Raw genomic sequence first — 15180 nt, 5'->3', positions numbered from 1 at the left:
CTGTCAACCAATGGTCCTCAAGGGGACCTTCCACAGAAGTAGTGAGAATAAACTTGCAGGCTTCCCTTGGGAAGATATAATTTAGAAGGCCCTCCAAACGTGTATCACTCATTGTGCCAAACACCAGCATGTCCATGTCAAACTAGTGGGGTCTTCTGGACCCTTCGTGGGAGGGTCACCTGGACCCCAGTGCCCCCTACTTGCCCACTGGCAGCTCGGCAGCCTCTGGCTGGTTCAAGTGGTTGAAACCCCTCTCTGTGGTGTTTTCTTAGTGAGGCTCCATCTGAGAGGTCAACCTGCAGCTCAGGAGGCTGTGTGTCCCTGAAAACCAGGGTCTCTGGGCCTTCCTGTGAGTGTGCCGTCCAGGCACTGTCAGGGTACAACTAAAAAAGGTCTTCTGCAGCCAGGCGTTCTTGAGAAATGCCTCTTGTACTCATTTTAGTCCAAGAAGATGAGGCTTAAATATGTTGAAAAAGTCAGTATATTAAAAACAAGTAAGGCAATTATTATTTAAGTAAACTTCTTCCACAGCTGGTCTGAGCGATACTGTTTACAGAACCTCAGGGCTGGCTCTAAGACCTAGTTATAAAAATATCCTTCATTGATAAGGGAATGAGTAAAGTATGCTTTTTTGAAAAACTTGGCCTGAATTGCTACTATTTGGTGATTTTTTTTTACTTACATCAATATTTTCTTTTAGAACTTATGCTCTGAGGCAATCTCAAAAAGACGGCTGTGTATAGACAAAAGGAAAAGGGCTCCTAATCCCACTGGTTTCTATAGTGCCTTTCCAGCAAGAAACTCTGAATACTCCCTGGGTCCTGCTGGCCACATCTCTGGACAGGGGTACCCCCAACTTGGCGTGCACAGAGACACAGCCCCTTTATACCAACTCAGTTACATCAAACTCATATCTAATACCTATCCCGCACCAGGCATGTGGTTGGAACATGGTGTACCGCCTTGCTTAGCTTGGCCATGGTCCCTCACCTCACGGAGCTCACAGTCTGGCTCACCAGGCCAACCCCAGATCTGCGCACTCAATATCCTGATACATGTTGCAGGGCTAGGATGGCGGGACAGCAGCCTGCAGGCCCCAGGGGCTATGCTGAGGATTTGTATCCATGTTATGGAGGCCTCTCTGGTGCGAAAACAAAAGGGTGCTCTGTGCTACCACTAGATTTTCTAACTCTATCATCTTCCTTCCTTCCCAGTTGTCTTCCCTGGGCAGCCAATTCCATGGTAGGAGAGAGTGATGGCTACTTTTCATGAAAACATTTAAACACCACAAGGGCTTTTGTGTCACAGGACTTTTGAACTACTTCAGTTGTAGTTTGGTAAACCCCAGGGGGGCTAAGTCCCAGCATGACTGAGTTATTCAAGGAGGATCAATCAAAATCTCCATGTTTCCTAGCCCCACTCAGCCTTTTGACCACCAGGGGGGCGCTGCTGATGTACAAGAGTTTAGACTATGCCTTGCAGGCCATTCAACTTGAAGGTTTCCAAAGCAACAAGAACCACAGCAGAGTGTCAATGGGCACGGCAAGGAAGGCTATTGGTGACATGACCACTCCTGGGAGTGGGGAAAGTGACTCCAATGCAAAGGACTCTCCAGAACACTCTCCATGAAAGCCGTCCCCTCATCCGTAACATCAGACATAAACCCCAGAGTGGGCCGCTCTGTTTCTTCGGTGACCCCAGTGCATCTACTACTTCACCTACCACATTTATCTAAAAATATCAGTCTTCCTCTATGACACCAGGTCACAGTCTGTATCTTCTCTCACATGTGGGCCTGACACATGTTGGGCCCATGGTTTCCTCCAGATGGGCCTACACAAGGATTGCATGGATGCTGTAGCCTAGAAGTGACTTCCTGCTCTTTCTTAATAGCCTCTGCTCTTATCATGATTCCCAGCTTTGGGCCCCGTTCTGTTTAACCATTTTGTTCACTTTTATACTTCATATCTACTCCAGAAAGGGAGGGAGCTCCTATCAGCCTTTCACTATATGATATTCTAGAGTTTGACCATCATGATAGCTTACCTCCAGAGATGGCGACCATCAATGTCTTCCCTCCCAAAACACATGCCACTCCTCACATCATGGGGTGCAGTCTTATTCCACACCCTGGTATTTGGGTTGGCCTTAGTGACTTGATTAACCAACAGAATGTGGCAAAAGGGATGTTCTGGGACTTCCAAAGCTGGGTAATAAGAAGTCTTGCAGCTTTTGACTGGGTGTCTTGGAATGCATGCTCTGGGGAAAATCGGTTGCATGCTGTGAGAAGCTCAAGCTACAGAGAGAGTTCATACGTAGGGACTCAGGTTGACAGCCCCAGCTGAGCTCCCAGCTGACAGGTATTATCACCTGCCAGCCACGTGAGCGAGCCATCTTGGATGTCCAGCCTAGTTGAGTCTTGAGATGATTCCAGCCCCCGGTGACATCTGACTGCAAGCTCATGAGAGACTGCAACTGAGAATTGCTCAGTGAGCCCTGTTAACCCACAGAATCACGCAAGATGATAATAAATTGTGGTTTTAAGCCACTAAGTTTTGGTGGGTGGTTTATTATGCAGCAATTGATAACCAAGCCTTTTGAAATAAAAAGGGATCACTTCCAAACAGGGAGAACATAACTTCTCTCTATTCAACTCTGATGGTGTAAGAGCAATGCAGACTTCTCACTGAGCACTCGTAAAAGCTTGATGAGGGAATAGATTAGTATATGGTTAGCTGGAAGGACAAACGTGGTACCAGAAAGCCTGTGAGGTCCCTGATGGCGTCTTTGTCCTCTTCAGGGCACCGAGTACCAGGCACTGCCTAGAGGAAGTGTCTGAGCAATGTCAGAGTGGAAGTGAGTTAAAATGTCCATCCTTTGCTGCCTCTGTTTTTATCAATAATCATGGTTCAGAGATCTGACTTCAGCAAGAATACCCAGCTAAAGACTTAGATATGGCTGAGTATATCTTAGAGAGTGTTCAGGTTAGGAAAAAACCCACACAACAGATTAGATTACAAAATCTGTTTCTGCAGCTCTATTCAGGAGCATTACCTTAAGACACTGCAAATGCTAACCTCCACTACAGAAGTCATGGCTGACTTCTCAGGGTTTCCTTCCTTTTTATTCCCCAAACCATCTTTTGATGTACCTTCTTTATAACACAAATCACTGTTGCTTCTCTATGTTTGCAGCCCTCACATACTGACAAATCTTCAACATGCACCCATTTGTTGGATCATTTTTCTTCTTTAACACTAGAAATACCTGCTTCCAAATGCTGGCTCCCCTTTTTTGAGTGCCTTGGTCCATGTTAGGGAGGCAATCATGGAAGTGGAATGGGCATCAGACTGAGGGCTGGCAAGTGTAAAGACTCAAACTCCAAAATCAACTTGGCCACAAACAGGTTGGATGGCCTTAAACCCCTCTCACTGGACCTGTTTCCTCCACAGGGAATGAGGGGTTGGGCTGGATGCTTCAGGTGAAAGTCTGTAACTGTGCCTGTTGCAGCCTTACCCCCCTTCTGCTGTCTGCTGAGGCTTTTCCCAGTTGGCCACTGCATCTCTCTCTCCATCACTGCTACTGTGGGCCTTTCAGGTTTGTGTGCTATGAAAGAAAAGGGTTTTTTTTTCCCCTCAGTGACCCTCTATGTCATACATTTGTGCTATTTCTGTTTATCTTCATAATAATGAGAAGAACAAAGAGACTCCACCCCTCTGAAGCCTGGAAGCAACAGCCAGTGACTAGCTGGTAAGCTCACCACTCTCTTCTGCTACTATTCTGCACAGCCAACCCTGGGAAGTGCTAGATTTTAGTCACCATAGCTAATTTCCATTCCACTGTGAATGTTTCTATCTAAAAGGACAGAGAATCAAATTTTACTACAGGAACTAGAATCAGAATGTGAAAAAGATGCTGGCTCAGAACAATATTTATTCAACTGAACAAGAAATCAAGCAATAATTGGCAAAGTTAATAGCTTTTTACAGAGCCATCTCTCCTGATTAAGACCTTCCCGGGCTTCCCTGGTGGCGCAGTGGTTGAGAATCTGCCTGCCAATGCAGGGGACACGGGTTCGAGCCCTGGTCTGGGAAGAGCTCACATGCCGCGGAGCGACTAGGCCCGTGAGCCACAGTTACTGAGCCTGCGCGTCTGGAGCCTGTGCTCCGCAACAAGAGAGGCTGCGATAGTGAGAGGCCCGCGCACCGCGATGAAGAGTGGCCCCCACTTGCCGCAACTAGAGAAAGCCCTCGCACAGAAACAAAGACCCAACACAGCCATAAATAAATAAATAAATAAAAATTAAAAAAAAAAAAAGACTTTCCCAACTGAACAAAGATTTTTTGGCTGTTGTTACCGTTTATAATAATATTTTCCAGGGTTAATTTTAGTCTTCAAATTTAATTTTCATACTTTTTCATCATGTTTGATTACTCAAGACAAAACTCACTTTTGCCTTAACTTTGAGCTTTATTCTTGCAAACACTTCAATGGAAAAGAACTGAGCCTTCCCCTAGGCTGTGTGTCCTCTTACTGAGGTGGAGATGCGATGGCTAGCTACCTCGGTGGCAGCATAGCTGCAACCACTGCTCCAAGCAGGGTCTGAAGCCAGCCAGAGAAAAAGATTTGGAGGTAGGACCCCTCGAGTCCTTGGTGCTAAAAGTGCAGGTGAGCATTCTCTAAGTCACAGGGCCGCTTTCAAAGACATAGCCACAGATGAGAGGAGGACAAGTGGGGCCCATGAGGCTCTCTCCTCTCCCTTCTGCAAGCAGCGCCCTGCCATCCTTACCTCGGGCACTGGAAGGGGCAGAGGTAATCATCTGGGATGGTGCTGAATGAGTGGAACTCAGGCTGGAGGAAGAAGGGCTTGCCTGGGACGAGGACAGAACAGAGACGTTGGTGACTGAGCCCTGGTACCTGGGGTTGGGATACGCGAGCTGCAAAGGGAGAAAAATTAGCAGGATAGAGGTCTGAATGGCCAGGATTGTAGACTGGTCCAGAGTTGGCTTCTTCATGCCATGAGGTGCCCAGACCCAGTGTCTGATACTGTACCCTTGCCCTGATGGAGGCCAGGCTGATGGCCAGCACTAAGGGTCACCTATAACCCCAAAGGAGCAGGGCTGTTGGGTAGACTCTAGTGATGGTGCCCATGGAGGAAGCAGGACTTAGCCATCAGGAATGCCAGGCAGGAAGGCAATCTGTCAAAGGAGCATTCCCATGGGATCTCTAAGAGCAGCCAGGACTGAAGCTAGATTTCCTTCTTGGGAAAGAAGGCCTGGGAAGTGCAACATGGGATGGTGTGGAGGGAAGGCAGTTTTGCTAGCTCTGTGTGTTCTGAATTCAGGAACAAGAGAACTAGGCAGGGATGCCAGTCCTCAGGCTAGCAGAGAGGTGAATCCTCTAGGTATGGTGCCCTGGCCCATTCTCCTTGGACAGTTCTTGTACCTGCATGTGATGGTACAGGTCCTCAGGAGCCTCGCCCATGGAGCTGTCACCCAACATCACCACGTTTCCAGCTTCGCTAGATGTGTGTGAGGAGAGAGAGGATGATGAATGGCGGCCGGTCCCCATCAAGTTCATGGGGCTGTGAACAAGAGTGGGAGATAGGGAGGAGTCAGGTCTGGAGCTGAGACACTTTGCTAGGTGGTGGGGGGAGAGTCATGGGTGTGTATAAAACAGTCATCCCCAAGCCTTAGCCATCACTGGTTTGGATGGTTCCATAGCCAATGCTCATACCCATCTGAGGCCTGGAGCAGTCCTGAACCCCACCAGGGGCCCCTAGTCTGGGAGGGCCAACCGTAGCTTGGCATAGCCTCGACCTAGAGTTAAATGGTTTATGGCCACTCAGTCTGATGACATCAGCAGTGTCGCAGGAGAAATGAGAGATATGCTGAATCAGGTCAAGGATCCCAGGTCCTCCTTGCTATGGGGTGTTTATCTGAGCCAGTGCCCACACCCGGATGGGATCTGCTCCTAGGTCAGGGTGTCTTCCTGGTTTGGGGAAGCTATCAAAATAGCTGGCTGTGAACCATCTGTTGGCCTCCTTCCATTTCTGTGGCCACAGGCTTGCCAACAGTTCTCTTCTATCAGTTCTAGGCAGCCCCCCATTCATTCATTCCCTCTCATTTGCTGAGTACCCCTCTGTGCTGACTTGCTGCTCACCCTGGAAAACAAACCCAAGTGAGGGCTCCTCTCCAGGGTCATCCCCTGGCCTGGGCTTCCTGCCCTGGAGACTTGAAGTCTCCCCAGTGGAGCCCCGGTGACCAGGACTCCTGAGTGCAGAGCAGGGACACCTTGATGTTCACATCACCATGTTGTCCTCTTCCTTAAAACCAACTGGTGATCCTCATTCCCCCTGGGATCAAGTCCAAAGGCCTGAATGAACCGAGCCCATCCAGAGCTGGTCCTGGCCCTCTTCCATGCCCTGGAATCCTGCACTCCAGCCACTTGGCTCTACCTGGAGTGCTGACCAGACTGGCTTGCTCACATCTTGAGGTGTCTGCACATGTTAGTGACTTTGCCTGGATCTTTTCTGCCCAGCAAACTTCTACTTACCCTTCAAGACTTAACCCAAATGCCCCCTCCTCCGTGTTCCCACAATACCATGTATACTCCTCTGTCACCCAGGATGACTGGATGCAGAGTGTAGATCCTGTAGCAGGAGCTGTGTGTTTGCTGTGCACATGGGTAAGAGGGCATGTGCGTACACACAAGCACTATTTTGGACTTCCTTGCTCTGATCTTTGACATTCAGACTTACCTTTGTGGAGGGGACCCTCCTCAGCCCTAAGGCCATACCTGTGCCGGTGGGTCATCTTGATGTTCTCTGGGCTCATGGGGCTATGGGATGCTAGGACATTTCCCCGTGGGGTGCTGGTGCCTGAACATGCAGGACTTAGCTTGTCCAAACCCGGAAACTCCTGTTGAGAAACGAATGCCCCTTCATAATAAATAATTAAGAATAAATAAGTAATTAAGAGGTGAGAGGGAAGAGCAGGCTGGTGGCAGGAATGTAAAAGAAAAAAAATCATATACTGTTGGCTGAACCTGAACTACTGGCTTCTTTTGGGCAGTGACCCCTTCACGACTAAAGCACCCTCCTAACCACACTGCAGCCTGGGGCAGAGGCTGTGAGGCCTAGGTCAACCCACTAAGAGCTCATCTGGAGTAGGCTGAGGTTGGTCTGAGTTCATAAGAGTGTGTTAACAGGCATTTCTCACTATAGGAAAAGTAGAACAAGAGCTGGGAAACAGGAGAGGAAGAGCTGATTATCATCTGTCAGACAGTGGACACCTCTTACATAAGAACTGGAGTTGGGTTTTATTGGATTGCTAAATGGCTCAGTTCTCAGTGACCTGGGTTAAGTTGTCTGTGACACAGTCTATGGGGAGACAGGACACAAAATCCTGATGCAAGTAATTGGAAAACAGTACAGTTCTATTTTTGCATAATTAAGTATGTAGACATCTTGGCAGAAACTTTTGATCCCAAATCCTCCTGGGTGACAGCACATTGGTTTGTGTCCCTATTTGTGACTCTGAGGAAACAAAGCACAACTGTCCAGGCTTCCTGAAGTCCTTCACAATCTGTGGGCCTTAGATGCACTGGGGATGTTTCTGAGCTTGCCCTGAAGAAGCAGGAGGTTTTCCACTCCCTTCTTCCAAAGCATGCAGAAGGCTGAAATGTGCTTCTGCAGCTGGAGAGGACACCTCCATGTGTGCCCTGGAGACCCTGAGGTATGTGGGCGAGCATTTTGTGCCTTTTCCTGCAGTGACCTGACAGCCTGCATGCTAGAGAGCTCCCCCAGTGGCCAGGCTCTAGCTTGCCTGGGTCACCTGCTGTGATGGGGAAGTTCACACACAGAGAGACCAGAAGTTTTCGCTCAAGACCAGCTGAAGCCTACTCTCAGCCAGACAGCATTCCCTGTAAGACCCCTGGAGGGAAACTAGCCCTGGAATACAGACCCTACTACTGCTTGTGTGCATCAGTCCTTGGGTCAAACCCTGCCATGGAGACCTAGGAGGCAGGTCAGAGTCAGGGAGATCTTCTGGGGCCTGGGCCAGCCCCAGAACCTACCTGACCCTTCTAAGAGAGGCCAGTACAAAAGTACTGCCCACTCTAGGCTTTCTCAGATGTGAGCCTGGGTCATCAGACATGATGGAGGAAGAGGGAGGGAAGGGAGGCAGGGGGTTAAAGAGGAAGGGGAAAGAGAGGGGAAAGAGGGAGAGGGAGGAGAGAAGGCTGGCTCAGGCTATGCCTTACCGCTGTAGGTTCCTGGGATGAAAAATATCTCCAAAGAGATCCCTGCATGTGGGCCGTAAACTTTTCCTCCTCATATGAAAACCTCTCTTCACCAGCACAGTGCATTGAAAAAAACATTCTCTGTCCTTGAATATGACTCCTCCTTAGGGAGGAAGTGAGTAAGAGGATCCTGGGTGTCCTTCTCCTGGCTAGAGCACCCACCTCTGCCTCCTGCTATCCTGTGGTGGGAACAGCTTTTCCTTCACGTTTGCCTCTCCAGCCCCTCTTCCTCTGGCTTGCTGCACAGGTCTGGAGGAAGTGACACCTGGTTATACTGCAGCAGGGACAGGACAGGGATCAGCTTACATGGTAGAGACTGGCCCGCATCATCTGGAACTGATCAATCAGCTTCTTATGCAGAGGGCGCATTTCTGGGTGCACGAACTTCTCATGAACTGCCAGCCCGACTCCAAGAACATGAACCTATCAGGGTGATAGACAACACTACTCCGTTAGCCAGGGAGCAGACCTTGGGTGCTGCAGCTATCCAGCTATCGTGTGGTGCCTAGCCTTTCCCTCCTAGACACTGGCCTCTAACCCCGACAAGACATACCTGCTCTTGCATGAGTTCCTTGAGCTGAGTGATCTTCTCAGCATCTCCTGGGTGCTTGGTGATGTAATCTTTATCAAAGAAGGCCTGTGAAAGAAAAGGCCAAGTCAGGAAGACTCTTCCCAGGGCTACTACTTAGAGTCTGAAGGTGCCACCTGAAAGGTAGCCGGGCTGCCTCCTAACAGGTACACACACCAACGTACCTCTAGCTTGGCCTGCTTGAACCTCCGGCAATCACAGATGTGTTTTTTTGTGTCTTAAGAAGGACCGAAGGTGACCAAGTAATCTAAGCCTGAATGCTGGTCTCAGCCCCTCATGGAGCCTTGCTGGCTTGGGTAGGGCAGGCAGGGCTGGTGGCCAGGGTGAGGGGACTAGTCTCTTAGCCAGCCCACAACTCACTTCTTGTGAAGGGCTGGGCTCTCAGGCTCCTCTTGGAGGCCACTTAACATCCTTCCATAATCAGATGGATTACCCATCTGTCAGAGTTCAGAGAATAAAAATGAAGAAAAGGCCCCATCAGAGAGCTGTGCAATGTAAATAGGGAGTGGCAGGGAGCTTAAAGCCTCATCCCAGGACCATCCTTGGCCAGCTGAGGCACAGCCAGGAGAGGGCTTGTTGGGAAGGCTTCCCTCAGAGGCTGGAATCTCAAGAAGAGGCACCTGAGAACTGCTTTCCCAGCCAGGGTTTGGTCTGGGACCCCAGCTCACCTCTTGGTAGCGTGCAATGCCTCCATTGACAGCGGCGTCAATGACGCCATTCAGGCACATGCTGAGCAGGTTGACGTTGCCGTGCACCTGCTTGTGCTGATACTGGCTGATCAGGGCCCGCAGCTCCTGGTTCTTATTCTCAACCACCTGGATGGCATTCTCCAGGGGGCTCACCTCCACCTGGGGACACACATCAATGGTGTCATCCCAGGCACAATGTCAACCCCTCCCTCATCACAGTTCTGACAGCAGGGATCTATGACCTGTGATTCTGACTCCCCGCCCTTGTTCCTGTGGAGTTGGGACTCCCTGAGCCCTTTGTAATTTCCTCTTCTAATCTGTAGGCACTTAGAAGTACAGTAAATAGAGAAGAGCACCAGTTCTGAAGTCAGAGGTCTCTGGCTTCCTGAACTTCAGAGAATAGTTTCTGCATTCATAAATTGTGAGAAAAAAAAATACCTGGTGCCTAAGGGTGTTGTGACTATTAAATGAGAGAACGAAGGTGCACAAAGCCTCCAGCACAGAATTGCCTGTGGCAGCCTAGGCCAGATAGGCGGCCTAAGCACTCTTTCTCTCTTCAGCCCTTAGAGAAAGGCCCCCAAAGCAAGAACTGAGGAAGCAGCTGTGAAAATCAGCCCCATCTGAAACGTGTCTCACCAGCTCCCTCCTCTCCACTTCGAACCACCGAGAGATGCCAGGCAAGCTGTGGGTCAGGGTCAGCGTGGTTCGCTCGATCCACAGGCTCTGCAGGGAAGGCACAGGTAGGTTCAGGCCATTAAGTGATTTTTACCATGCCCTGTCTGCCCGAAGGGTGAGACACTGATGAGCTCCTGAGAAAGTGGGGCTTGCCCCGGCATCGCTATAAGCACTGCCCCACTTCCCTAGATTTGTTCACCTTGAATTCATTCTCCTTGTCCTTGGGGCCTTTGTGAAAAGGCCTGTCGTACCGGAACTTCCTCACATTGTTGACGCGGTAGAAGCTCTTGACGCGATCTGGGACCCTGTCCATCTGCAGGACGTCCACATAATCTGGAATGGGCGTCACTGCATAGATCTGCAAGTCTGGGCAGGAAGTGAAGGAGAAACCCATAAAGACTGAAAGAGAGATGGACCTGAGTGGCTGACCCCTGTCATCCCCCCAAAGGAGAGAAGAACACCACAGCCCTTGTTCCCTACTGGCAGCAGCAGCATTTCAAGGGGCAGATCAGACCCAAACACAGACCAAATCTCCCTATCTGCCCCTCTCCCCGCTCCAGCAATCAGTCTCCTGAGCACTCAGCCAAGGCGAGATGTCAACAGCTAGGTGTTCTCCAGTGCCCCTTTAAGAAAGAAGGGAAAGGGGTCAGGAGAATGCAGGTGCCCACCCCACAGAAATGAAAAAGCTGCAAGGGCCTGGGCCTGCCCACTGTGGGTAAACTGTATTTACTGCAAAACAACATTTTAACAAAGTACTCTTTGGGATCTCTGTGGCGAGATAACATATGGGAGTCTACCTGCCCTCCTCCCTCTGGAACAAGCTTGCCACAGTCATGGCGACCGTCATGAGGTCTTCAAGGAAGCTGTGTGTGGGGAATGAGGGGCAGGCCAGTGTTTGCATTCAGACTTCCAAGTGCCTCAGACCCCCTGTCTCCTCCCCCATCCCCAGAGCTGTGCCTCAGTCCTGCTGGCAAAGGCTCTGGGTAACAACAGATGCACGTGGGAGTAGAGCAGGACACAGAAGTGGAGTATCCCTGTGGCAAGAGTCCACAGTGATTGCTGCTGGCTGCCTAGACAGACCCTTCATAGGGCAGGGTGGGGACTCAGGTGCTGGCAGCAGCCAACCAGAGGGATAAAGGTCCCCCTGAAGCTCAGCTGATGACCAGGCCCCCATGGCTAAGGGCATGCCATTGCCCCTCTGTGAAGCACGAGTGCCCTGCTAAGTGTCAGTCAGTAATGAGGACACACTCTGCTTCAGGACTTATAGGTAACCTGGCCTGTTTGGCCAACGACATGGCAGAGGGGCAGCTGACTGGGTGGGCCTCACCTCCCAGGATCCCAGCCCTCCTTCCCCTACTAAGTGTCAAAAGATACACTGGGCATCACACTGCAGGATGGTGTCATCAGGGTGGTTGGGGTGCTGCATGGCGACAGCCTGTGGGAACTCGCTGAGCATCCTCTGCTGGAAGGCCTCCAGCCTCTCGTAGTCGTGGCCACGGCACACGTATTCTTTGTTCTGCCACAAACGGGAGAGCACACTCAATGCCTCGTCTGCAGCCACCCATCCCCCGCCTCCTCATCCCACAGACATGTCCTAGGAACCCCTGTGGCAGGCATGGACACAGCACTAAGTCTCTGCCTTAAGGGAAACGATGGTCAAGAAGGGTGAGGGACAGCAGAAGGGAGAACTGCACTGTGGTGTGACAGCCCGGGGTGCTAGGTACGGCAAAGGCTGCAGGAAGCTCGAGGGAGGGAGGTCTCCTCACACAGGAAGGGATGCAAGTGGGGAGGCGGGGTGAGATTTTGGAAACAGCCATGCCTGAAAAGAGTCCTTAGAAGGTCCACCTGGGTTAGCGCAGTAGAGAAGAGTGGGGGGCAATCTATGTGGGTACGGTGACAACCAGGGCCACAAGCCAAGACAGGAAAAGGCACAGCTAGAAAGAAGGTGCTTGTGGAGAACTGGTGGGAGGGTTAGTGAACATGCCTGCAGGTGTGTGCCAAGGAGTATCACTATGGGTACCACCAAATAATTTAGAAAAAGGGGTGATCAGGTGTGTGCTTTTGTAGGATCACTTTTGTCAGCTGGGAGAAACAGTCTAAACGTTGCCCAGTGTCCAGTGGGCATTTATCAACCTCTCTGGCAGCAACTCCTTTGCAACTGTGTCAGCAGAACATCATTCCAGCTACACATTTCTTTCTTTTTTTTTTTAAATAAATTTATTTAGTTTTGGCTGCATTGGGTCTTCGTTGCTGCGCGTGGGCTTTCTCTAGTTGCAGTGAGAGGGGGCTACTCTTCGTTGTGGTGCACGGGTTTCTCATCGCAGTGGCTTCTCTTGTTGTGGAGCACAGGCTCTAGGCGCGCAGGCTTCAGTAGTTGTGGCACGTGGGCTCAGTAGTGTGGCTCGCGGGCTCTAGAGCACAGACTCAGTAGTTGTGGCGCACGGGCTTAGCTGCTCTGCGACACGTGGGCTCTTCCCGGACCAGGGATAGAACCTGTGTCCCCCACATTAGCAGGTGGATTCTTAACTACTGTGCCACCAGGGAAGTCCCCAATTACACATTTCTTAAAACCTCATGTTACATCACACTTGGTACAGGTTAGGTCTCAGTTTTTTTCTTTGTGTACGGAAGGCATGACAAGGCACCTTCAACCCTGCTGCTCTGTCTACCTCACAGCTGGTCAAGAGTGAGTGGCTGGAGGAGGCTCCTCTGAAGCCCTCTGGTGACATCTGTCTGCCTGCCTAGTTGCCTCACTAGATTCACTTTGGCAAATGGTGTCAGGCACTGGCAGCCCCTCTTGGCATGTCTTCAGAGGAAGGGGGAGAGAGAGGTTCCACAGGGCCAGCCCTACGCTTCCCAGTACAGGGATAATCACAGGCCAGGCTGTGGATGACCTCAGCCTTTTTGGAATAGGATTTCTGCCCACTTTTCACTTCTTCTCTTACTATGGGAGAACTCAGCTAAGGCTAGGCCACATGTCCAGATGGATCAGAATGGAAGGGCAACACTGGAAGGGAAGTCAAGGTCAGGAAGAGCAGGCTGGCCTCTCCAGTGGAACAGACAGAGGACAGAGACATTTCTAAGTCCCTTGCTTGATAAGGAGAACTGACAAAGAAGGTAACTGTTTAGAACTGGCCTTTTCATATCCACTCACAAACGTACAATCCTCTCCAGTGTCTGTTCATAAGTCAAATGAAGAGAAACAGAAATTTCCCCAAGGAGGGAGGGCTGGATGTTTTCCTGTCTCCACGCAGATTAGTAGATAATCACATTTGTGAAGCAAGACGGGCAGATGGTCCAGAGAACTCAAGCTGACAGAGCTAGAGTAATAGATGGCCTATGTGGGAAGGTGAAAGAGTAGCCTAGTGTTCTGGGGAAGACCAGCAGGAGGAAGGCACAGAGCATTGACTTTGAGGCTGGTTGCTGCTTTCAAGTCTGCTCAGGCGAGAGCCCCAGCATCCCTACATGAGACAGATCTGGCTGCCACTGCTTTCCATGTTGCCCTTGCCATTTATAAAGCAAACGGCTACCTCCACTGGACTTATTCCATTTGCCACAGATGAACTGAGCAGCTGAGGGAAGGGAAGGCAGCAGGTAGCCAGGCCAGGCAGATTTGTATGCATGAAACATAGCTCCTAGTGTGGAAATGAGGATGGACTGATGGACGATATTTCCTAACACCTCTTGTTATTTTTCCTCCATTACTGGCACCCTTGAAACCACGTTTGAACATTTAGACTGTCACTTGAGAACACTGTATGAATGGCTCAGATGCAGGTTCTATACCAGGTCCTACTTGTCAGAAAGCTCTCAGAGCCCTAAGACACTGACATTCCCTGTGACATGAGCATGAGGGGTGGGAGCCAGGTGGAACCATGATGGAGACCTCCTGCTTGACAAAGACAGAAATGGGGAACATCAGGGCCTGATTTTGTATTACTCAAAATAATGATGTTTTGGAGTAAAATCTGGTGGATGACATACAAATTGTGGGACTAAACAAGGAGAATAAAATGACAAGCATAATTTGCAAAGATAAAATGCGAAAGAAATAACTTACAGGGCTAGAATCATTAGCTTATCAAAGGGCTTTCTAGAGATGCTTTTGGTTTCTAATTCTTGTACTATTCCTTCTTTCTCTTTTTTTTTTTTGCCTGCTTTCTCTTCTGTTGACCTCTACCCCCACTGCTGTTGTATGATCTATGCTGATGGGGGCAACAAACATGCCACTTCTGATATGCCTGGACTGGATGGTCCCTAGAGAATGAAGGAGGTCCAGTCTCCTGAGGAGATCCTCTACTCATTCACATTCTGCTACTATAAACACTCCTGTGCAATAGACTTAGAGCCTTACGGGGATCACGATCAGGCAGAGAGTGCTTGCTGTCCCTATCACTATTGCTAGTTCCTGTAGAAATCATTTTCTTTTTAGCCTATAATGATTACTGCCCAAGAAATGTGCATGTTGACCTGCCTTACATCTGAAATGTAGTCAACCTGGACTTTGTTGCTTAGCAGACTGGCTTTTTTTAAGGAGCCATTAAGCTCAGTTGACCTTTGATGAAATACCAAGCTTATTATTGCTCACTGGCTAAAGCAATTTCTCCAGTAAGATAGGATCCCAAACACATCAAGGGAATCCTATGAATTTTCCCAGCTGATTCCTGGACACTGAACCTTAGTATGATACTGGAACTGGGGACAATCGGAGCTACTCTTAGGTCTCAACTGCAGCCCTAGGGCTCTTTCATCAGCACAGCTTCGTTTAGGTCATTTGAGAACAGCAAATCCATATGGGCTACAGCCTACAAGCCCAGGCTGACTTCTCCTGGAGCCTCTGGGTTGTGCTGATTAAAGACAAAAAAAATCGCAACTGTTTAACTGGTGTCAGTATGTCTATGCTCAGTCATTCCTTCCACTCTGTTT

The 15180-nt window shown here is 49.8% G+C and overlaps 1 protein-coding gene across 4 annotated transcripts in view; it reads right to left on the bottom strand.

Annotated features, from left to right (window-relative positions):
• Positions 1 to 15180, bottom strand: part of DOCK3 (dedicator of cytokinesis 3) — a 390231-nt gene that overhangs the window by 9420 nt on the left and 365631 nt on the right. For all 4 annotated transcript variants that reach the window (XM_082414877.1, XM_082414876.1, XM_082414875.1 and 1 more), the window contains 9 exons: positions 11629 to 11770; positions 10454 to 10620; positions 10216 to 10302; positions 9559 to 9738; positions 8855 to 8938; positions 8608 to 8724; positions 6799 to 6920; positions 5446 to 5584; positions 4790 to 4937 (listed from right to left, as the gene is read on the bottom strand). In XM_082414877.1, the coding sequence (XP_082271003.1) occupies positions 4790 to 4937; positions 5446 to 5584; positions 6799 to 6920; positions 8608 to 8724; positions 8855 to 8938; positions 9559 to 9738; positions 10216 to 10302; positions 10454 to 10620; positions 11629 to 11770 (1186 nt within the window). The remainder of the gene's footprint in view (positions 1 to 4789; positions 4938 to 5445; positions 5585 to 6798; positions 6921 to 8607; positions 8725 to 8854; positions 8939 to 9558; positions 9739 to 10215; positions 10303 to 10453; positions 10621 to 11628; positions 11771 to 15180) is intronic.

The sequence above is a fragment of the Balaenoptera physalus genome (assembly GCF_965194825.1).
Source record: "Balaenoptera physalus genome assembly, chromosome: 11".
Lineage (NCBI taxonomy): Eukaryota > Metazoa > Chordata > Mammalia > Artiodactyla > Balaenopteridae > Balaenoptera > Balaenoptera physalus.
Note: the sequence above shows the minus strand (reverse complement) of the source record. Positions and strands in the feature narration are given on the sequence as shown.